The 23,244-nt window shown below is 37.5% G+C and overlaps 1 protein-coding gene across 2 annotated transcripts in view; it reads left to right on the forward strand.

Moving 5' to 3' along the window:
- SLC38A4 (solute carrier family 38 member 4) overlaps positions 1-23,244 on the forward strand; it is a 63,249-nt gene that overhangs the window by 23,002 nt on the left and 17,003 nt on the right. Inside the window, exons 1-10 of one of the 2 annotated variants that reach the window (XM_072146836.1) lie at positions 6,667-6,925; positions 8,193-8,420; positions 10,816-10,906; positions 11,275-11,390; positions 14,836-14,909; positions 16,592-16,684; positions 20,236-20,317; positions 20,407-20,489; positions 20,652-20,710; positions 21,226-21,489. In XM_072146836.1, coding sequence (XP_072002937.1) covers positions 8,302-8,420; positions 10,816-10,906; positions 11,275-11,390; positions 14,836-14,909; positions 16,592-16,684; positions 20,236-20,317; positions 20,407-20,489; positions 20,652-20,710; positions 21,226-21,489 — 981 coding nt within the window. In that variant the 5' untranslated portion in view covers positions 6,667-6,925; positions 8,193-8,301. Of the gene's footprint in view, positions 1-6,666; positions 6,926-8,192; positions 8,421-10,815; positions 10,907-11,274; positions 11,391-14,835; positions 14,910-16,591; positions 16,685-20,235; positions 20,318-20,406; positions 20,490-20,651; positions 20,711-21,225; positions 21,490-23,244 lie in introns of those variants that run through there. The other variant, XM_072146837.1, reaches the window with a different exon arrangement.

Here is a 23,244-nt window from a genome sequence, read left to right on the forward strand (position 1 = left end):
ATGAGGAAAGGGACAATCTACTGAATGTTGCCTTCTCAACTGTCTTTACCCAGGAAAATCCCCTGGTGGAAGACACAATGAGGAATAATGTAAATTATTTTTGGAATGTCAACAGTTTAACCCAGGAAGAGGTACGGCGCAGCCTCGCAACCACTAAGATAGATAAATAACCGGGGCCAGATGGCATACACCCCCGGGTTCTGCATGAACTATGTACGGTGATAGACAGACCGTTATTTTTAATATTTGAAGATTCACTGAGGACTGGTTATGTTCCACAGGACTGGCGCATAGCAAATGTGGTACCAATATACAAAAAAGGATCAAATAGCGATCCTGGAAACTACAGACCTGTGAGTCTAACTGCTGTGGTGGGGAAAATATTTGAGGGGTTTGTTAGAGATGCTATCCTGGAGTATCTCACTGTGCACAACCTTATAACCCAGCGTCAGCATGGGTTTATGAGAGATCGGTCCTGTCAGACTAATCTGATTGGTTTCTATGAGGAGGTAAATTCAATACTGGATCTGGGGGATGCTGTGGATTTTGTATATCTGGACTTTTCAAAGGCATTTGACACCGTGCCACATAAAAGGTTGGTATATAAAATGAGACTGCTGGGAATCTGTGCAATTGGGTAAGTAATTGGCTTAGTGATAGAAAACAGAGGGTGGTCATTAATGGCACATTCTCAGATTGGGTTGACGTTGCCAGTGGAGTGCCACAGGGGTCAGTATTGGGGCCACTTCTTTTTAATATTTTTATTAATGACCTTGTAGTGGGTTTACACAGTCAAGTTTCAATATTTGCAGATGATACTAAGCTGTGTAAAGTAATAAATACTGAGGTCGATAGTTTAGCATTACAGAGGGATTTGTGGAAGCTTGAGGAGTGGGCAGAAAATTGGTTGATGAGGTTTAATGTAGATAAATGTAAAGTTATGCACTTGGGCCATGGAAACACAAAGTATAATTATGTTCTAAACGGTCAATTACTTAGTAAAACTGGAGCTGAAAAGGACTTGGGGGTATTGGTGGATGGTAAACTTAATTTTAGTGACCAGAGCCAGGCGGCTGCTGCTAAAGCAAATAAAATTATGGGATGTATCAAGAGAGGAATAGATTCTCATGATAAAGACATAGTTTTGCCCTTATACAAATCCCTGGTCAGACCACACATGGAATATTGTGTACAGTTTTGGGCACCAGTGTATAAAAAGGATATAGTAGAGCTGGAACGGGTGCAGAGGAGAGCAACCAGGATTATTAGGGGAATGGGGGGACTAGAATACACTGACAAAATTTGGGATTATTCAGTTTAGAAAAAAGACGACTGAGGGGAGACCTCATTACAATGTACAAATACCTGAACGGACAGTACAAGGATCTATCCAAAGACAAAGGTTCCTTACTGTAAGAGCAGTGAGACTATGGAACTCTCTGCCGCAGGAGGTTGTTATGGCGGACTCTATGTACATGTTCAAGAGAGGCCTGGATGCCTTTCTGGAGGGGAAAAATATCACGGGTTATGGGGATAAAGCATTTATTTAATTCTTAAAGGTTGGACTTGATGGACTTGCGTCTTTTTCCAGCCTTATATACTATGATACTATGATACTATGATAAGCCTAAACATGATATTCCAAACAACTTCATGTGACAGGAACAATTGCATACCTAATCTGCTCTGCATCAGCCTGTGTAACTGGCAAACAATGAACAATGTTTTATATTTTCATTCAGCATATCCCATCCCAATTGTCAGTAGTGTGAATGAGCCATAACTTTTCAAATATAATGGGGCTCATTTACTAAGGGTCCGCGGACCACACTTCCGATTTGCGCCGCATTAAGCAAGGGATTTTGGTGCATTGGCGCCGGCTTTCATGCGACACAAATTGGGGGAGGGGGCGTCAGACAATCCGACTGATTCGGACTAAGCTGGGGAATTAACATTTAAAGGGAACCTGTCACCCATTTTTAGCACTCCGCCAGTCCCCACAGAGTATAGTACATACATACATAGTACATACACTGCCTATTTTTTAAAATAAAAAATAGGTTTTACAGAAAAAAAGATGTTATATTGTACCTTTCATTAGCATCTGCTGTGTGACTAGGCACCTGTCCCCTGGGAGTGGCTGGAAAGGAGCAGTTTCCAGCCCACCCTTGGGATACAGCTCCTCCATGTGTCCTTTTCAAATATATGAAAACACCCATCACTTGGCTTAGCGCCGCCCCCTGTTCCTCTACAGCCAACCCCGAGTGAGGGGAGTTATTCATATATTTGAAAAGGACACATGGAGGAGCAGTTTCCCAAGGGTGGGGGAAACTGCTCCTTTCCAGCCACTCCCAGGCTGCCTAGTCACACAGCAGATGCTCATGAAAGGTACAATATAACATATTTTTTTTCTGTAAAACCTATTTTTTATACAAAAACACTTTGGGAGTGTATGTACTATGCTCTGTGGGGACTGGGGGAGTGCTAAAAATGGGTCTCCTGGTGACAGGTTCCCTTTAAATTGTGTCGCAAGACATGCACTTACATACACCAGGAAGAAGATGGTGAACTCCGGCGGACCTGAGCGGAGAGGGACATATGCAGGATATTTGGAGCACAATGTAAGTGAATTGCGGCAGTTGTGCATTCTCGTCAGACAACACACCTCAGGGAACGCACAGGGACGGGTAAGTAAATCTGCCCCATTGTGTAACTTAGATTTCCCAAGACAACAGCAAATTAATCTTCCGAAATCTTTCTGTTAACTTTTAACAACAGTCTACATAGTAATGACTATTAGTTTTAGTTTTCCATTACTAATATGCTAGTTAAATATAGGCGCCAAGATTTAGGTCACCAACACCCTACAGAATTTTTATTTTTACTGTTTACATACTCTTAGGGATAAATGTGAATCATCATAGGTCATGGTCAAACAATGTGATTTCTAGGAGGTTACAATTTAATGTTACTAAATTTATTGAACCTTCTGGACATATGCCTTAGGTTTCCCTTTAATAGATATTCATAATAAACTTAGCTCAAACTTTTAATCTTAAACATCTTAAAATTAATATTATATAATCTATGTTAAATCTATAAGCTGCATTTTTCATACTTTCAATGATGAAGCTCTAAATGTTTTACTCAAAAGTAATTTGTGATACACCTATTTTTAATAATCACGTCACAGTTTATTAATTTACACATTATATATATATATTGTATACACATTGTATACATACATTATATATATATATATATATATATATATATATATATATATATACATATAAATATTCAATGTTGAATAATTTAATACTTTTTAGGATATTTTTTATATTTATGCTAAGTAAGGCTACATTTACATTTCCTATTTTGGACAAGTCCAAGATAAAATGGAAGCCACCCGTCGATTTATATACACTGTATCCAGCAGTAAGCATGAGATGAAAAAGGGTAACAGACTACGCCATTTCATCCTGCTGTGAGCTGTAAACAAAAGTAACATATTTGTTAGCAAAGGCCTTGATAGCCTACAGGAGATGAATTCCACTCTCTGGCATCCATGCCCACCCTCCTATGCTTATACTTTGGGTGGTTGCTCAGTCATATAACTGTCCATATTTGGCCCTTGAAAGTTGGAAGCAGCAAATTGCTGTCTGCTCCTGATGTTGACACCTTCTCATGAGACCAACAGAATATGCTTTCATTGTGAAAACTTTTGGGGAATCCTGATGACTTATCATTACAACATGTTACATATTTATTGTAGGGAAAAACCCTTTAATATGAAAATCTCTTTTTAGGAGGTGAATTTCAACAATGACATTGGCTCTAAATGCTTTATTCTTTGGAAATGTCTTCATAGAAATACAAACTTGCATAGTAAAGGGAACATAGTGGTTTATTTATTGCTGACTAATTTCAAAGTCTGCCAACAGTATTGACTGGACAAAACAATGAACTTACAAGTCCCAGTGCTGGCATTAATGTACCAGAACAACAAATATTGTTCTGTCATTTGGTATGCGAAAAAATAAAAAGGCATGTCTCTAAATAATATTTTCAGCCCACAGCCAAAAAGTGTAGGAACGGAAAACTGTTGCGATGTGTATAGAAATAAGGGAAATGGAAACATATTCTGTGCTGTTCTGTCTTTTTATTTCAATAACTTATTGCATTCCTCGTAAAGGGAACTGAAGGATTTAAGTTTAACATCTGTGCTGTTTATTGTAGCCTGGGACTAAAGTACAATAAATTACCAATATCCAGAAGTCCGTTTGTAACTAGGGGTCGTATGTAAGTCGAGTGTTCTTAAGTAAGGGACCGCCTGTGCTTTTCTCGGTGATTCAACATTATGCAGAAATACATATATTAAGCTTAATGCCAATGATGTGTAAATAGTTAGGCAAGAGTCTAAACTGGGAAAGGACACCCCATTGTGCTCTTTCCTACCCTATGACTCCCTACAGGTCATTTGCACTTCTAAATGCTGAGTCTTCCAACGACAGCAAAGCTTGTTCCTATGCAGTCTGACACTGTCCAATTATTACTGTTTGGGTCCCTGACCATTGTCTGAATGGTAACACCCACTTGTCAATGTACACATGCATTTCCAGGTCATGGAACAGAGAAAGGGCAGAGATAGAGCTGAGATGTAAAAAAAAATTCTCTGAATTGTTTATCATGAGGTAGACAAATATTTACTTACAAAGTCATGTCAGGGGACCTGAGAGGTTTCTATGAAATTTAAGCCCTAAGAGTCATTTTGCCATGAATGGAGATTCATGAAATCAGAACTTTAATGAGAGCATGCAATAAATCGCTTTTGATATTTTTAGATCTTTTTGTTTGTTACATGCAAACAAATGTGAAGAAATCAAAGGGAATTATGTCATAGACCCTTGCATGACACATTACCTGTGGTGAACTTAATATGGAAATTGATCAACTTGTTTCTAGTATTCAGGAGTGTTTATATTTTTCATTTCTTTACTTCAGTACATTTTTTGCATATTTCTCTGGTGGAACGCTAAACAGATACTGAACTAAAAAATATATATAGCACTTTTGTACTGGGGTCCATCTCCTTCAGACTCCTACCTACAGTATGTAAGTTCCTTCTAGAGACCTACTAAAAATTTAGCTTACAACAATACTAACAACTTTGATCTTGAAAAGAAACCTACACAAGTGGAAAAAAGGGAATGCACATTTACCTCAATATCAAACGTGTTCACATAGTCTGTCATGGGCTGCTCAAAATATCCAACTGATAACCATATAGACAACATAAGAAAAATTAGGGAATTTCATTTTGTCCTTATAAGATATATATTACATAGCTTTAGTTTTACCATCCATTTAATCAATTTTGTTTGTGAAGTTGGTTGAAAAGTAATTGACCATTTAAAGTATGTAACCATATTTCAGCAATGATTCCATTTATATTTTTGAGTAGTTTAGTTAGATTTGTTTAACCTTTGAAGTCATTTTCCGTATGCAGAACGCACAACAAATACATATAAAAAGCAGAGTTTTTAAAATTGGGGAGCACTTGGCATATACAAACCAGACCCCTGTGTCTGAGTCTTCAAAAAAAAACAGATACATTTTTTCCACAGCTCTAACCCTTTCCACAGCTCCACAGGTCTCTTAAAGAAAAGATAAATGTTCCCTACAGAAGAACTCACAAAGATAGACCTGCACAATGCAGACCGGATGGCAGCTTTAGTTTTTCCTTTTACTTACCACACCTCAAACCAGCTTCATTCTGTGATCCACCCAAAATGGCTGTTCTACGTGAGATAGTATGGAACATAAAGAAGTCTCTTTTTCTTAAAATGCTATGTTTATTTATTTCTTTTACTTACAAGGTATCAAAACTTCTCACAAAATCCAAAACATGCCAAAATACATCTTTGCCTAGACAAAGATATTTTGGATAGAGACATGTTTTTGGGATTAATGAGATTACTATCTTTGATACCAAATTTGATACCAAAACCATAGTTCTAGGTGTTACAGAACCAAAAATAGGGGCTTCTGAAGTGAAGCTCTCCCCACAGCTTCTAAACTTGACTCTTCACAAACAAGTATCTCTGTTTATTTTCACATGACTTTGGAGGAGATTTTCTTTAGGTAAGTAGATGAGATTTCACATAAAAGGGGGAGCTCTAAAGGTGACTTTTTATACCCTTTCTTAGGGGGCTAGACATTTAATTAAGTAAATTCTGGTGACAGGTTTCCTTTAAATACATAACAGAGTTCATAGCAAATTAGAATGGCTACACCACCAATGTAGCCAATGTAGCCAATGTTAGCCAATTAAAGGTAAAAGCAACTGAGGACTCTCAACTTTTATCTACATTTCCATTGTGGCTGATTGATGAAGCCCAACTGATTAGAAGTTTCAGAAAAGGGTATTTAAATTTGAATAATACTTTAAAAGTTATGTTGCATGCAAAGAAAAACACAATTGTACTGTTAAGCTATTCATAATAAAACCTTTAATTATTTGCTTCCAGTGCCATGGTAGCTATACTTTATGTGTGTTTTTAGTGCTATGAAACCGCTGTAATTCATAATGTCAGGAGATGATCAGGTTAGCAGGTGCACAATGATGCAGACTAGCAAACTAGTGGTTATCTGTCTTTGCTTCAGGACACAGATCCAGTTTTTTTAAGAAGATGTACACAGCCAAATTCGTTGAGTACACAGTGACTGGCGTAATCAGGTTTTATCTACAGAATCTGACGCAACTTGGATAGGTTTGGTCCTTTCTGCCAGTTTTGATTGGATTAGAAGTTACACTCCCTCTTGTCTTTAAATATTACACTGATATATGACACAGGAAAAGGCTTCACAACTGTAAATCCCATCAAAAAAGATTTTCAAATAAGTCTGCAGGCTGGACTCTAAGGTATAATTTTTCTTTTATTATTTATTGTTTTCATTGAATTTATTTATGTCCATTATAATTTTAGATATCTGTAATGAAAACACTAAGATTGATTTTATATTATATATTTTAATGAAATCTGAACTGAGAGTATTTTAATTTAAGTTAGTTCTAGATTATATTCAATTAACAATTCAATTTCTTGTTTCACATTCAATTGCTATTCACAATAAATTACATTTCGGGCTATTATTACTTTGGTTATTATAACTTCTTTGCTGCTATAAATATATGTAAATATCTGGATATATGATTTTCTTGCAGCAAAGTAGTACCATAAAAATGTTTGAAGGAAAATAATAATGGTATATGTAATGGTAAAATTGGTAAATGTAAATTCTGTTCACACAATAACTGGTGATATTGATATATAGATAACATAAGATAAATATGTATAAATATATAAAATAAAAACATACACATTAACTACAGTAACTGCAGAAATGTCACTCTTTGTATGAAAGTTGTAGCAATGCTACAACTGATATACAATACAACTAAAGATCCAGCTCACATAGAATTATATGATATACACATTATCTAGTACAGGCAGACCTAGGGCTATGCACAAGATATGGTCTTTGGTTTTGTTCTTTGTATGTAATTTTTATGTAAGTTGGAATAAGTATATATTGCAAGTGCAACTCCAAACAAAATTTATATTTGTCCCTTGGACATTATATTTTCAATAATGTAGGTTGTCATTGGAAGAATTTCCAATTTCATTGCAGACACCTTTTGTAACTCTTAAAGTTGATTATTGCAGCCTGGGGGTAAAGTTTAGTAAGTTACCAGCATTCAGAGGTCCGTCTGTAACTAGGAGTCATCTGGATGTCAGATGAGTAGGGTGTCCTTAAGTCAGGAGCTACCTGTATAAGTTTACATCACCTCTGTACCAAACATACTAAAAGTGATGAATGAATTTATCTGTTCTATATGTATACTTATTATGAACGATAGACATGTTATGACCCTAAACTTAATGGCTATATAGACAACATAAGGTCATCACTATAGGCATTTTCTCTCTACTCACTCATTGTATAGTCCTTCCTTTATGTGTCTTAAGCAATTGAATAGTAATTAAGAGCAATGAGAGTCCTATATATAGTGATAGACAGATAGATCAAAGATGAACTGGAAAAGCTCTCAGGTTTGAGAGGGGTTTGATCAGTTATCATGGCTTATTGGAGGGGTTTATAATAATTTCTTTATGTTTTGTTTGCAGTACAAAGTGTTCTGAAAACTGACACATTGTGAGAGAACCCTTACTAAGAACCAGAGTGTTTACACTGAAGAAAGGAGTGCGTCAATTCATTAACTGCTGACTGCTGAAGATGGATCGCTTGGAACTGCAAAGAGTCAACACAGATCCTGATGATGACAGCAACAGCGGAGAGAGCACTGAAGATGGATATTGCAAAGATATGGATGCTGAAAAAGTTACTATAAGCAGGTCAGTCCATAGAAGGCTCTTCCATTCACTAAATAAACAACAGATGTAAGGCCTATATACATACAGTAGAATGGTCAAGTGAGAACAGCACTAAGTCTAATTCTTATATAGAAACCAAAGTGTAACACCTCATAAAATCCTAAAATACCCGGATAAAACTTGTGAACTGTGAACTGACACCCAAAAGGGAATAAATACAGAGTTTCTCTGAAAATAAGCCGTACCCCAAAAATAAACCTTAGCAAGATTATTTTCCGCTTTTTCAGACAAGATTTCAAAAATAACCCCTACTCTGAAAATAACCCTAGTTACAAATGTCTATATCTTCTGAACTGTGGCACCTAGAAACACAGTTATGGTATCATTGTAAAGAAGAACATTTCCACATAATGATTGTGTTTCTTGGTGCCACAGATTAAGAGGTATCCACTGTTTAAGTTACCATTGGGAACGTGATTTTCATGTCCAGCTTCCACTCCTAAATAAAAAGTTTTACTCAGGACATCTCTGTTGGCTAGGCACCTTGCTACACAATCCTTATCTGATATTAAATTAGAGATTCTCCTCTTTAAAATAACACCAGAACTGTGTTTTAGAAGTTATAGCCATTTGAAATATGCCTCACTGCAGCCTGTCAGCTGAAGGCAGCATGGAGAAAGAGGAGGGAGCTGATGAAAAGTGCCATTGCTAAACATGGCACAATGGGGCCAATGATTCTTAATGTAAAAGAGTCACAAGAAATTGGAATTCAAAGTTTCAAAAGTTCTAATGATGTTCGAGAAGATGTGAAGTGTTGATTTTTTATTCAAGAATTATTATGGAATTATATTAATAGAAAAAATAAGACATTCCCTAAAAATAAGCCCTGACCCATTTTCCAGGGAAAAATAATATAAGATCCGGTCTTATTTTCAAGAGACAGGGTACTTCATAACAGACTATTGAGACTTATATAAGACTTCTACATAAGGGTATCTCCACTGATTCTAAAAGAAGGTTAAAGTGATAGTGGAAAATTTAACAGGTACATCTTATTCCTTTTTCGTACCCCCCACTTTTCCAACACCGTCCACTTTTGCCACATTAAACTTCCTGTGGGAAATTTAGGCAATTTCATCAATGCACCAATGCCTTTAACCACTGAATCCTTAGTATAATTTACTTATTGTACTTGAGACTGTAGTCTTGACACCAGGTTTTACCCTACTAAACTACTAGTCCAATGAGGTAGAGTATGAAATGTTATTTCTGTATTCTCTCTTTTATGTGAAATCTAAACCGATTACCTATTAAAATATCTCCTCCAAAGTCAGGCAAATATGACTCTTCTCAATTCATTTTCACATGAGTCTAGTTTTGTGGTTGCAAGGGTAGTGTCACTTCAGGATCCCCTATCTTTGTTCTATAGTATCAAGAAACATGCCTTTTGTGTCTATGTTCTATAGAACCAAAGATACAAGCTGCTATAATGAAACTCCCCCTGCAACCACTATACTTGAATAAACTAGAAAATGAGGTGAGAAGTCACATTTGCCTGTCTATGGGGAGCTTTTATGCAGATAAATGTGTGAGATTTCACATAACATTTAGAAAGGATATATTTCATGCTCCACCTGGGGGGCTAGTAGTTTAGTGAGGTAAAACCTGGTGACAGGTTCCCTTTAAAGCTACAGACTTGTATTTAAATTAAATGTTTTTTGTATTATACAATACCCTGACTAAAGATATGGATATTCTTAGACATTAGTGTTTTTTCTTTCAACGTTTGGTGTCAAATTATATAATATATATATATATGAAATAGAGGCTTGATGTGGTAGTACTATTATCTAAAACATTTAAATGTGCTTCAACATGTTCTCAGTAACAAGATATAACAAGCAGTATAGGACTACTGGATAGGACAGGTCTTGGACAACAAATGGTGTCTGCCTTTAAGCAACGGCAAGTTCCAGAAGGATAGCAGTTTTTCTAATATACGTTAAGAAGTTACTTAACCCCTGCAAACTACATCAAGTTACTATGTAAAAATAAAACTGAAGATGATTTAACTTAGGCTTCAGCGGGTATCTGGCATGAACATAGTATCCTCTTCCTACCATAAAAGAGGCAGAGAAATACTTTGCGTATAATATATAAGTTATACCCACAAATCTATATATAATCTGCACATCTGCTACTGCCCTATCATATCTTACCTGCAGCATACACTGCATTTTCGTGGTGTAAAGTAGTCTCTTGGTCCATGTTTTAGCTGAATCTTTGAGCTATTCCACTGATTATCATATAAATGATTATTAATTTTATTATCATGCATTAAGTTTTATTTATTGATCTGTATATTATGTTAAGTGTTCAGTATGTGACATTAACATGGTTACATATCACCACACAGTCAATATGTCGAAGAAGATGCGGAAAGTCAAAGGTTTCTAACTAATGGAATGGTTGGAAAGAAGAAATTAGACGACTACACAGAAGAGCATGTAAGTATTATTAAAGGAAAATAAATCTATATTTTATATTTCTGCATTTTTACTCATATGGTTTCATACTATCCTTTGCCATATATCACTGAACCAACACAAATGTAAACTGGCTGACTCATATTTCCCTTGTGAAACAGCGTCCTTAACCCCTTGACCTTATCATCTATGTTGCTTTGACATAGCAAGTCTCGGCAAATGAAGAGCCATGTCAATAAGTTAGAATTCTTATAATAATTAACTCATACCTGTACTAGGGTTTTGCACACTTCGAGAAGATTGAGAAATTTGTTTCCTCTTGGCAGAAATTAAATGAACAACATGTAAATTCCAGCCACTAATATAATACTTTTTACTTTTATCAAAAGCATCCTGGCACCACTTCATTTGGAATGTCAGTGTTCAACCTAGGGAATGCCATCATGGGCAGCGGAATTCTTGGACTATCCTATGCCATGGCTAATACAGGCATTGTATTGTTTGTGTAAGTACTGATCATTATGTGTTATGAAACTGGCAGATCAGAAGATTTTACATGAACAATGTAACTGTTCCCACAAATGACCCCTGATTCTCTTCACTAACCCTATGCTTACTTTCCCCATGGGCATACACATAGGGCTGTCCCCATACCACCCCAGGCTATTGGAAGCCTTCAATAATATTCTCCTCTATGGAACAACACCCTTATATACTTGGGCCTTCTGTCTAAGCTAGGACTATCCTTACCCACTGCACAGCATCTCAGGTATCCTGTAGCCAAGCTAAGACATTACTATACACACAGTAAAGTACAAAACTAAATATAATGAGGTTCCCTCGACAGGACAACACAGCAGCAATCAAACAAAACTGTGTAATATAACAAGACAACTGAATATAGTTACAGTTGCAAAAAAGGACAATACAAGGAAGGTGAAAAAAATAAGGTTACACAAACAAACTCACATTGTTACAAGATTACTACAAGATTGTAAGTATTTCCTTTTCCAGTGGAAATATGGTACCCAATTCTTGATGTAATCCAGTCCCTTCAAATTCCATTGTTGCCTGCATCTCCCTCTAACATCAGGTGGGTTTTTTCCTACTTTTTTCTGGACAAGCCCTCCTGTAACACCTTTTGACCAACCCATTTTAAGACAAAAACATATGGAGACTGCTAGCTTGATCCAAGCCATGCTGCAGGATGTGAACGTACCAGGGGGTACTAGCAAGGTACTACAGTTAAAGGGGTTGTTCACTTTCGTTGCAAATATTTGATATGAAAAGTTATACAAGTTTCCAATATACTTTCTGTATCAATTCCTTACAGTTTTCTAGATCTCTGCTTGCTGCCCTGCTAAAGAAAGCTTCTTTGTTTACTTCCAGTAGATAAAAATCTGTCAATGTGATGTGATGGACATGCAGGTGCACGAGCCGTAATTATCACAAAGAGTAATAGGAGTTGTATGATAATAACGGCTCGTGCATCCATCCAATCACATCACATGGACAGATTTCTATCAACTGGTAGTAGAAATAGAAGCTTTTATAGCAGGACAGCAAGCAGAGATCTAGAAAACCGTGAGGAATTGATACAGGAAGTATATTGGAAAATTGTATAACTTTTCTTAACACAAATCATATCAAATATTTGCTGAAAGTGGACAACCCAATTTAACTCTTTAGAGGCATGTATGTGTATACAGTATAGACCTTAGTGACAACAACAATGGCTTTCAAACTTTTATGCTATACCGAACCACAGTCCAAACTGGCACTTCTGTGTAACTATGCATTGGTACTAATCCAGCCAAGTTGGTCCACAGAATTGTGAATGAACCACAGTCCATACACCTACTGTATACCACTGGCTTGGTTGACCCTACACCTGGAAATTACACATAAACATTTTCAAATCCATTTTTAAGCACAAACGTGAATGATAGAAATATCATAGTGGAAAGTATTAGAACAGTCAGCTTTGACTTGGTTAGCCCTTTATCCCTCCCTTCTGTCCACAGACAGAAAAACTTACATCATTCTTTATCTATATGCTTGTTTCAAACTCAGTGAACTCAGCAGTTATGTAACCTGGCAGCCCATACATTTACAAGATGTATTGTAGTATGGCAACATGTTCTACAGAAATTGCACACCGCTGATCTCTCAAGTTGTTTTGTTACCTTTAGATGTTTCTCTAACCACAGTCTTGTTTAAACAAAGACAAAATATAATTCATATCTCTAAAGTACACATACTGCTTGTGATGCGTGTACATAAATAAAAGCTGTGCCTACAGTAGCTTAGACTTCTAAGGTGAATATCTGTGGTAGTGGCAAAAAGCCTTGATAACGTTATTTATAATAATTGAATTCTGGTTAATGCTTTGTACAAAATACCTGCTCTTGAGAATGGAATCCAACTTAATGTTGCCACCTTTTCTCCATTTAAAGGGGATGGCCCGTGGTATAGGTCAGTGGTGGCAAACCTATGGCACTGGTGCCAGAGATGGCACTCAGAGCCATTTCTGTGGGCACTCAGACCATTGCTCCAGGTCAGAGTTCACCAAATAGGACCAAATCCACCTTCAGCCCCAGGCAATTTAACAGATGCTGCTCTCAGTGCTGTTTTAGAGCAACATTTCATTGGCTGTTTGGAACTGCAGGAAAAGCGAGAAGGTGTTGACAGAACTGCAATGTCTTTGGAGGTCATCCTGCTGGACCCATCATTCTTTTCCTACAGAGAGACCCTGAAGAGAAGCCATAAATCTTAATTTGCCTTCCTTTTTTCAACTGTATTGGTGGGCTCAGGGGGTTGATATGATTGAAAGATGTGGAAGAATAGGTAGCAAACATTTACTGCTTAAAATGGCATGTTGGCACTTCACGGTAAATAAGTGGATTTTGGTTGTAGTTTGGGCACTCGGTCTCTAGAAAGTTTGCCCTCACTGGTATAGGTGATGTATGATCACAGTGGTACCCTGCAACAAGAGAACAAGGGTTCCCAAGTCTCCCATCAGAATGAGAATGTAGTGTCCATAGATAATATATGTGGGTCAACCCTTTTGAAGTGGATCCTTTAAGTCTGCGATACTTTTAAAAAGTCAGCATATACTAGAAAAGAGATACTGAGCTTAAGGATAAAGATAAAGGGATATAAATATAATTTATTTTATCACAAGTAAAAAAAAACCCTTTACTGAATAAAGTCATTTAAAACTGCATATTAAACCTATATGGACCCCCCTTTTTTCTCTCATTTTGGGAAAAGTCCAAAAATCAACACCAGATATGTAGTTCTTTACATTTATAGACCATTTATTTCATCATTAGTTGGCAATTAGAACAATTTAAAACTGTATATGCAGATTTATTTCTGCAGTGTAAGTATTGGTTTCTTTAAAATACAGTTCAGCTAAATAGGGCAAATCTGCTGTAGTGAACACAGAATAGTCTGGATAGCTATTTATTTTTGTATAGTTTGTAATAATGCTAAAAAAGACCATGGCAGCAAAAACTAGCCTAATAGAACAAGACAAATGCTATCAGTTATTTAACACCTTTTAGACCATGTTTAGCTCATGGCTCAGTGTGGTGGCATCATACAGAAAATCAACTTTGAAGTGACATGTAAAAAGTCATGGAGGCGGAGAGCTCCACAATGAAGTCAAGCCCTCCCCACCTAAGAATGCCCATTTTCCTGTAATGTATACACCTGTATCCAGGGACATTATAACTGGCTCTCAATAATTCTAATACATGGTTCACAGTAGAGGGACATTTTATGGCAGGGACAGTCTTGTCTTCAGTACAAATCTCTCTACTACTTCAGCATTATACAACCAATTTACATCTCACTTCAAAGATGATTTCAGGACACTGGAGCCATACATACATAAAGCCATACATAAATCATGACAAACAATATTTGTTTTCTGTGACTTTTAGGGTTCTTCTGCTTGCAGTTGCCATTTTATCGCTGTATTCTGTACATCTTTTATTAAAGACAGCCAAGGAAGGAGGTAAGAACCTTACATTGGTCCTTATTTCTGCTGAAATGATCAAATTGCATTGTAATTGAATGTATGCTTGTTGGGCTTTTTGCCAAATAAAAACCTTTCAGATACTATGCCATTCATAATTCCTTGCATTATGTGTTTTATATAAAATGTTAACTGAAGTATATTATAAATTTTTCCTGAAATATCTCAGTAGCGTGGGAGAGAGCATGTGAGAGTGCTGGGAATCTCCTAACACAGAAGGGAACATTTCATCCTGTGTCAGATAGAATCTTCCTGTCAAAAAACCTTATATATATATATATATATATATATATATATATATACACTCACCGGCCACTTTATTAGGTACACCATGCTAGTAACGGGTTGGACCCCCTTTTGCCTTCAGAACTGCCTCAATTCTTCGTGGCATAGATTCAACAAGGTGCTGGAAGCATTCCTCAGAGATTTTGGTCCATATTGACATAATGGCATCACACAGTTGCCGCAGATTTGTCGGCTGCACATCCATGATGAGAATCTCCCGTTCCACCACATCCCAAAGATGCTCTATTGGATTGAGATCTGGTCACTGTGGAGGCCATTTGAGTTCAGTGAACTCATTGTCATGTTCAAGAAACCAGTCTGAGATGATTCCAGCTTTATGACATGGCGCATTATCCTGCTGAAATTAGCCATCAGATGTTGGGTACATTGTGGTCATAAAGGGATGGACATGGTCAGCAACAATACTCAGGTAGGCTGTGGCGTTGCAACGATGCTCAATTGGTACTAAGGGGCCCAAAGAGTGCCAAGACAATATTCCCCACACCATGACACCACCACCAGCCTGAACCGTTGATACAAGGCAGGATGGATCCATGCTTTCATGTTGTTGACGCCAAATTCTGACCCTACCATCCGAATGTTGCAGCAGAAATCGAGACTCATCAGACCAGGCAACGTTTTTCCAATCTTCTACTGTACAATTTCGATGAGCTCGTGCAAATTGTAGCCTCAGTTTCCTGTTCTTAGCTCAAAGGTGTGGCACCCGGTGTGGTCTTCTGCTGCTGTAGCCCATCTGCCTCAAAGTTCAACGAACTGTGCGTTCAGAGATGCTCTTCTGTCTACCTTGGTTATAATGGGTGGTGATTTGAGTCACTGTTGCCTTTCTATCAGCTCGAACCAGTCTGCCTATTCTCAACTGACCTCTGGCATCAACAAGGCATTTCCGCCCACAGAACTGCCGCTCACTGGATGTTTTTTCTTTTTCGGACCATTCTCTGTAAACCCTAGAGATGGTTGTGCATGAAAATCCCAGTAGATCAGCAGTTTCTGAAATACTCAGACCAGCCCTTCTGGCACCAACAACCATGCCACATTCAAAGGCACTCAAATCACCTTTCTTCCCCATACTGATGCTCGGTTTGAACTGCAGGAGATTGTCTTGACCATGCCTACATGCCTAAATGCACTGAGTTGCCGCCATGTGATTGGCTGATTAGAAATTAAGTGTTAACGAGCAGTTGGACAGGTGTACCTAATAAAGTGGCCGGTGAGTGTATATATATATATATATATATATATATATATATATATATATATATATATATATATGTATATATCTGTGTGTGTGTGTATTTATTTGACAGAGGGCTGTAACTTACAATTATTTTGGCTAAAAAAATATATTTCTTTAATAGGTTCATTAATTTATGAAAAATTGGGTGAAAAAGCCTTTGGATGGCCTGGGAAAATTGCTGCTTTTGTATCCATCACAATGCAGAACATTGGAGGTGAGTTCTTAAACACATTGCTCCACATTTATTAAAGCATTTGTGCCAGTTTTCTGTTTGACTTTGCACTGAAAAGAACATGCAAACTGCTTGCACATGTATTAATAAAGTGTCTGCACCAGTTTTGTGTTGTGGCTGGACAGAAAAAATAGCACCTAAAGAGGCATGTTAGTGCTTAGTTGGAGTTGTGCCACATTTATGACTGACGAGCACCACAATTCTGCCTGCGCACAAAGCATGAACAAAGTGCATTGGAAATAGATGGTGCACACTTCCAGAGTAGAGCAGGGAGCACCAAATTAATGAAGATCATGCACCTGTTTTGATGAATCTGGCTCACACTGCACACTCCACAGGAAAATTGCACACAGTACAGGCTGCACTTGTTTGGATAAACATGGGCCATTATTCCATAGAATGTTTTGCACATTTTCTGGAGGGCAGAATCTTTCTGAGGATGAACTGATTGATGTAATTGTGGATTAAAGGGAACCTGTCAACAGGGACCTAATTTTCACTAAAGACAGGTTGCAGAAGCCCATTACACCTGCAGTGCAAATATGCTTCTCTGCTTTCTCTAAGCATTTGCATTATAATATAATTGCGTGTTATACCCTGACACAATCTCCCACTGATGTCAGCTCACCAGGCTGTGACCTCTGCACAAGTGAGCTGTACAGGTGCACAAAGGTGGGGGTTAAGATCTGAGGAGTTAGTATCACAGACAAGTCACATGTTGTTTGTTGAAATGCATCCAAACCAAAGCCCAACCCCTGGGACTACACAGAGGATTCTGTCAGGGTGCAAGGTAAGTTATAACACACAATTATATTGTAATGCTTAGAGAAAGCAGAGAGGCAGATTTTCACTGCAGGTGTAATGGGCTTCTGCAACCTGTCTTTAGTGAAAATGAGGTCCCTGGTGACAGCTTCCCTTTAATAATAGATGAACTTCTGCTGATCAGACATCCTCCTTTAATCATTCAGCCTAAGCACCAAAGATAAGACCCTGACAAACTTGGTGAGGAGTGCAGTTTCTAGCTATTAGAGGTTTATAAGCAGCCTGATATTACAAGAGGACATTACAAGTATGTGCTGCTTTTCGGCAGCTTTATATTATTCAAATCCTTTATTGTGAATTAGCGCTTGCCTTGTTGTCTATCACTAAGAATAGTCAATTTCATTGTCAGTATACTGACTATATAAGTCGTCTCTACAATGAGGTTTTACCACTTTGATTCAACCACTTACTCTTGCAGCACACAGAGGCCTTTCTCATTTTTTCACTCCTTGAGTGGTTCTTATTTTTAGAATCTTGGCATAATTTACTGTCTTTTGTAATATAACATGTTGGAAACTTCAATAATCTCTTCTTTTGCTTCTCCTCTATAGCTTTTGCTCAAAACTAAACATAGCTTACAACTCCTTATGTGGTAAATGTTCAGCTTATAGAAACATGACCGCATGGGAAGTGTATGCTACCATCACAATAAAGAAAGCATAACTTGAGTCACATCCACTACAATTCTGCTCCAGAAATGTCCCATAGTCAATACCATTTCTTTGTGACTTAAGGCCCAGACAGTTATAGGCAATGTGGTTTAGCTGTTATCTTTAAAGTTTTAACCAAGGGCAAACTTCTTTGGTTTACTGTTGGTGTTAATGCTACCCACCCCCCCTACCTACACTCTCAGTCTCTGTCATTTTAATATACTCAGTGTGTGGCTGTCATCACATTTTTCATTTTTCAGTGAATGAAAAGTAAGTTGTTACAGCCTGGCATCAATATCAGTGAGCGTTAGCACTAGCCAAGGTCATGGGCAACAACTGTTCACTCACAGGGAAGTAAACAATCGGGTGTATTGTCTTCCAGGAAAGGAAGGGAGGGTTTCAAGTTGTCTATTTTGTACTTTACTTTGAACATTTGTGATGGTTGCCTTGGTGGAGTATTTGTTGACAATACAAATGGGCTACAGCAATTTTCCCATCATCCTGTTCTTCTAATACCACTGTCTTGAGTTTGAACAATGGTCCTAGCAAAAAGATGCTATCAGGACTAGAATGGTAAAGTTATATTTTTCATCAACAAGTATCCTACATGGATGGCAATAGATGGGAAGTCCACAGTGTAGTGTTTTACTGAATATCTTTTCAATATTTTATACATTATTTATGAAGAATTTACATGATTATGGTTATAATATACAGTGCCTTGCGAAATTATTCAGCCCCCTTGAACTTTTCTACCTTTTTCCACATTTCAGGCTTCAAACATAAAGATATAGGGGGATATTTATCAGGCCCTGAAATAATCACAAATGCTAGCTTATTGCTAGCTTTTGCGATTATTTGCCCCGATCTGCCACCTTCATGCCTTCTGCTTTGTTAGATAAAACCAGAATCAAACTTTTTGGCCACAGCTCATCACCCTGAACACATCATCCCCACTGTCACACATGGTGATGGCAGCAACATAGTTTGGGCCTGCTTTTCTTCAGCAGACAGGGAAGATGTTTAAAATTGATGGGAAGTTGGATGGAGCCAAATACACGACCATTCTGGAAGACTGGGACAAAGATTTATCTTCCAACACGAAGATAGTCCCAAACATAAAGCAAAATATACAATAGAATGGTTCACATATAAACCTATATCGGTGTTAGAATAGCCAAGTCAAAGTCCAGACCTGAATCCAATTGAGAATCTGTGGAAAGAGTTGAAAACTGCTGTTCACAAACCCTCTTCATCCAACCTCACTGTGCTTGAGCTGTTTTCCTCGGAAGAATAGGCAAACATTTCAGTTTCTTGATGTGCAAAACTGATAGCGACATTCTCCAAGCGACTTTCAGCTGTTATCCAAGCAAAAGGTGTCAAAAGTTATATTATCTTAAGGGGGCCGAATACTTTTGCACACCCCACCTTTCAGTTTACTATTTTTTACAAAAATTTGAAATATCCAATAAATTTTATTCCACTTGACAGTTGTGTCCCACAAGTTGTTGATTCTTCACCAAAAATTACAATTTTATATCTTCCGAAACTTAGAGCTACATAGAGCTACTTAGTACTTACAGTACCCCCTAAAATGAATGTTGAAATTCCATAGTGCCTCTAAAATTCTAACTTACACACAAAGTACCTGAAAATAGTCAAACATACTCTATTTACAGCATATTATTTACACACAGTATAATGCAATAGATAAACATATTGTATAAATATATTTTGATATAACTCAGTAAAATTTGTCAGTCAACCCATTTAATAAGTGAAGTCCTATAATCTTCACAGCCATTCAGTTATGCATGAGGGGTTCAGAAGTTAAATAGTAAGACTCTGGAACCTTTTGCTTCAGGAGTGTTCTGTATTGAGGTGTAGTCATGTTAGTCATGTACAACATTAACAACTTCCACTTTAAGGATTTATTAGATTTGATGTCTTAATAAGAAAATCCTGACTTCATGCATCATCACCCTTAATATATTCAGTATTACCTATGCAATAATTATTAAATATACAGTTTGTGCATTTAATCTAATTTTCCCTTTTCAGCAATGTCAAGTTATTTGTTTATTGTCAAATATGAGCTTCCAGAAGTTATAAGAACTTTCTTACAATTGGAAGAGAATTCTGGGTATGTGCCTAATGGTTATTGTAGTTTATTAAGCCAAATTTTGGGAATTTCTTTTTTTTTAAATTGTAAACCATGTTTTATCTGTACAGGGAATGGTACCTGAATGGAAACTATCTGGTAATATTTGTGTCTATCGGAGTTATTCTTCCATTGTCCCTTCTGAAGAATTTAGGTAAACTTGAACATTTTCCCTTATATTATGTAGACTGGTTAATGTAATATACAGACTAAACAGATGTCTTAGAACTGTTGCGAATGATTTGTGTTTCAAGCTTTATCCAATGTTACTTTGATCCTGTCTAAGTCTTTTCACTCTTATGTTATTATTGAACAGGTTACCTTGGGTACACAAGCGGATTTTCTCTGTCTTGTATGGTCTTTTTCGTCAGTGTGGTAAGAGTTATTATCTACTTTTGTACAGATTACTGACTTACTAATATGATGAACATATTGGGAGACATTTATTGTAGGCTTTTCTTGACTTTTTGTGTCGAAAGGGGGCATAAAAATAGCAATGGGATTTTACTGCTTTTTACTACTAAAAAAACTACACTAGCCTTTTTATGCAACTGACAAATAGTGGATTAAACATAGAACCACTGCTAGTGTCACGCCGTCTAAACCAAGATTAAAACAATTTTTTTTAAAAAATAGAATTGCTGAGTTGCTTCCCTCCTGGCATATGTGTTGCAATTTTTTTTAAGTCCTAGATACTGCTGGCAGATTATTAAAGGGCCAAAGCCACCTTAGTAAAATCTGACGGGTAGTATATTTAATATACTAATATATTTAGGTATATTTTATTCCTTGCTGTTGTAGTTCCTTGAAATGTATAAAATGTATAAAAAATAGAAGAAACCTAAATTTGAGTATAAAATTATTAATATCTGTTTAATTGATTGTTATAGGTCATCTATAAAAAGACTCAGATACCCTGTCCATTGCCTATGCTGGATCAACATTTTGGAAATTTAACAAACAGCACTTACCACCTACCCCCTGTTATGATGCAGAACTATACCCTTAATTCTGGTGTGAATTTTATGATGGATTATACTCAGGAAGGGACAGACCTGAATGAACACAAGGATAATACCCATGCAAGTGGTGTGGAGTTTGAATCCCGTAATGATGATAAATGCCAGCCCAAATATTTTGTGTTCAATTCACAGGTAGGTTCATGGTATATACATCAAAGAAACAACCATGCTAGGTATTTGTATAGTTCATATGCTCTTCATCCTCTTTTACTATTACTGCTCAAAAAAGTTAAAGGGAACCTACCACCACGAATCTACCTATAAAGGTAGATCGGGTGGTAGGTGGATGTAAGGGACGTGAGGAGAGCTCTTTTTAGAGCTAATCCTCACGTCCCCGCTAACTTTTGGGAAACTTTATTGACCGAATATGTAAATTTAGTTATGTGGCTACTGGGGCGTGGAGTAGCCGGCACGAGGCTACACAGCGCGGCTACTCCACGCCCCGGTAGCCACATTACTCCTCCTACCCTGTTGTGTGCGGCGCGCAGCTCCTCGTAGCTGCGCGCCCTCGTCTGACAAGCCAGCTACGGCCTCGGAGCTGGGACTGCTCAGCCGGCGTTCTGCTCATGCGCAGAACGCCATCATATCGGACGAGGGCGCGCAGCTACGAGGAGCTGCGCACCGCACACAACAGGGTAGGAGGAGTAATGTGGCTACTGGGGCGTGGAGTAGCCGCGCTGTGTAGCCTCGTGACGGCTACTCCACGCCCCAGTAGCCGCATAACTAAATTTACATATTCGGTCAATAAAGTTTCCCAAAAGTTAGTGGGGACGTGAGGATTAGCTCTAAAAAGAGCTCTCCTCACGTCCCTTACATCCACCTACCACCCGATCTACCTTTATAGGTAGATTCGTGGTGGTAGGTTCTCTTTAAGGGAACATACAAATGACATATCCTCGATCTGGATGAATGTATGACCTCCCTACTATGCCTCGGCATACTCCTGTTAAGGTTGCAGATCGTCTCCTGAGGGATCTCCTCCCAGACCTGGACTAAAACATCTGCCAACTCCTGGACAGTTTTTAGTGCAACATTACATTGGTGATCGAGACATGATGTGCCAGATGTGCTCAATCAGATGTGATATTTGAGTGTATCCTTTATTATTTTGAGCAATGTGAATGTATAATATATATATATATATAAGACGCCTTAGTAGGTGTCTTAGAAATGAGGCTTTGAATCAATGATAGCACCACCTCGCAGCAAAGAGCACAGATATACAGGCAGTCCCCGGTTTACATACAAGATAGGGTCTATAGGTTTGTTCTTAAGTTGAATTTGTATGTAAGTCAGAACTGTATATTTTATCATTGTAATCCCAGACAGAACCTTTTTGGTCTCTGTGACAATTGGATTTTAAAAATGTTGGGTTGTCATAAGAATCAATATTAACACTAAAGCTTCATTACAGACACCTGTGATAACTGTTACAGCTGTTTATTGTAGCCTAGGACTAAAGTACAATAAATTACCAATATCCAGAGGTCCGTTTGTATCTAGGGGTCGTATGTAAGTCGAGTGTTCTTAAGTAGGGGACCGCCTGTAAATGTTTAAAATACACAAAACTATATATTGTCTAATCAAATCCTGCTCTGTAACACACTACCTGTGGATTACAAAGCTTCAATGTTTTCTAGGCTTGTGATATGACCTCATAACATGTTATCAGGCCTGATACAATCTATGCAATCCATGCTGTCTCTCCAGCATGCTGTGCAAATGTTGTGAACAAACACATGTAACTTGCTGCCATGGTCCCTGAGATCAGTGCCATAGTTGTCATAGATATTACAGACACAGAGCACATGTAGTTCTCAATATAATAAGAAATATACATCAAAAGAAAATCCTGCTCAAATTTTCTCTATTAACCATGACATCATT

Source organism: Engystomops pustulosus, chromosome 4 (genome assembly GCF_040894005.1).
Source record: "Engystomops pustulosus chromosome 4, aEngPut4.maternal, whole genome shotgun sequence".
NCBI classification, from domain to species: domain Eukaryota; kingdom Metazoa; phylum Chordata; class Amphibia; order Anura; family Leptodactylidae; genus Engystomops; species Engystomops pustulosus.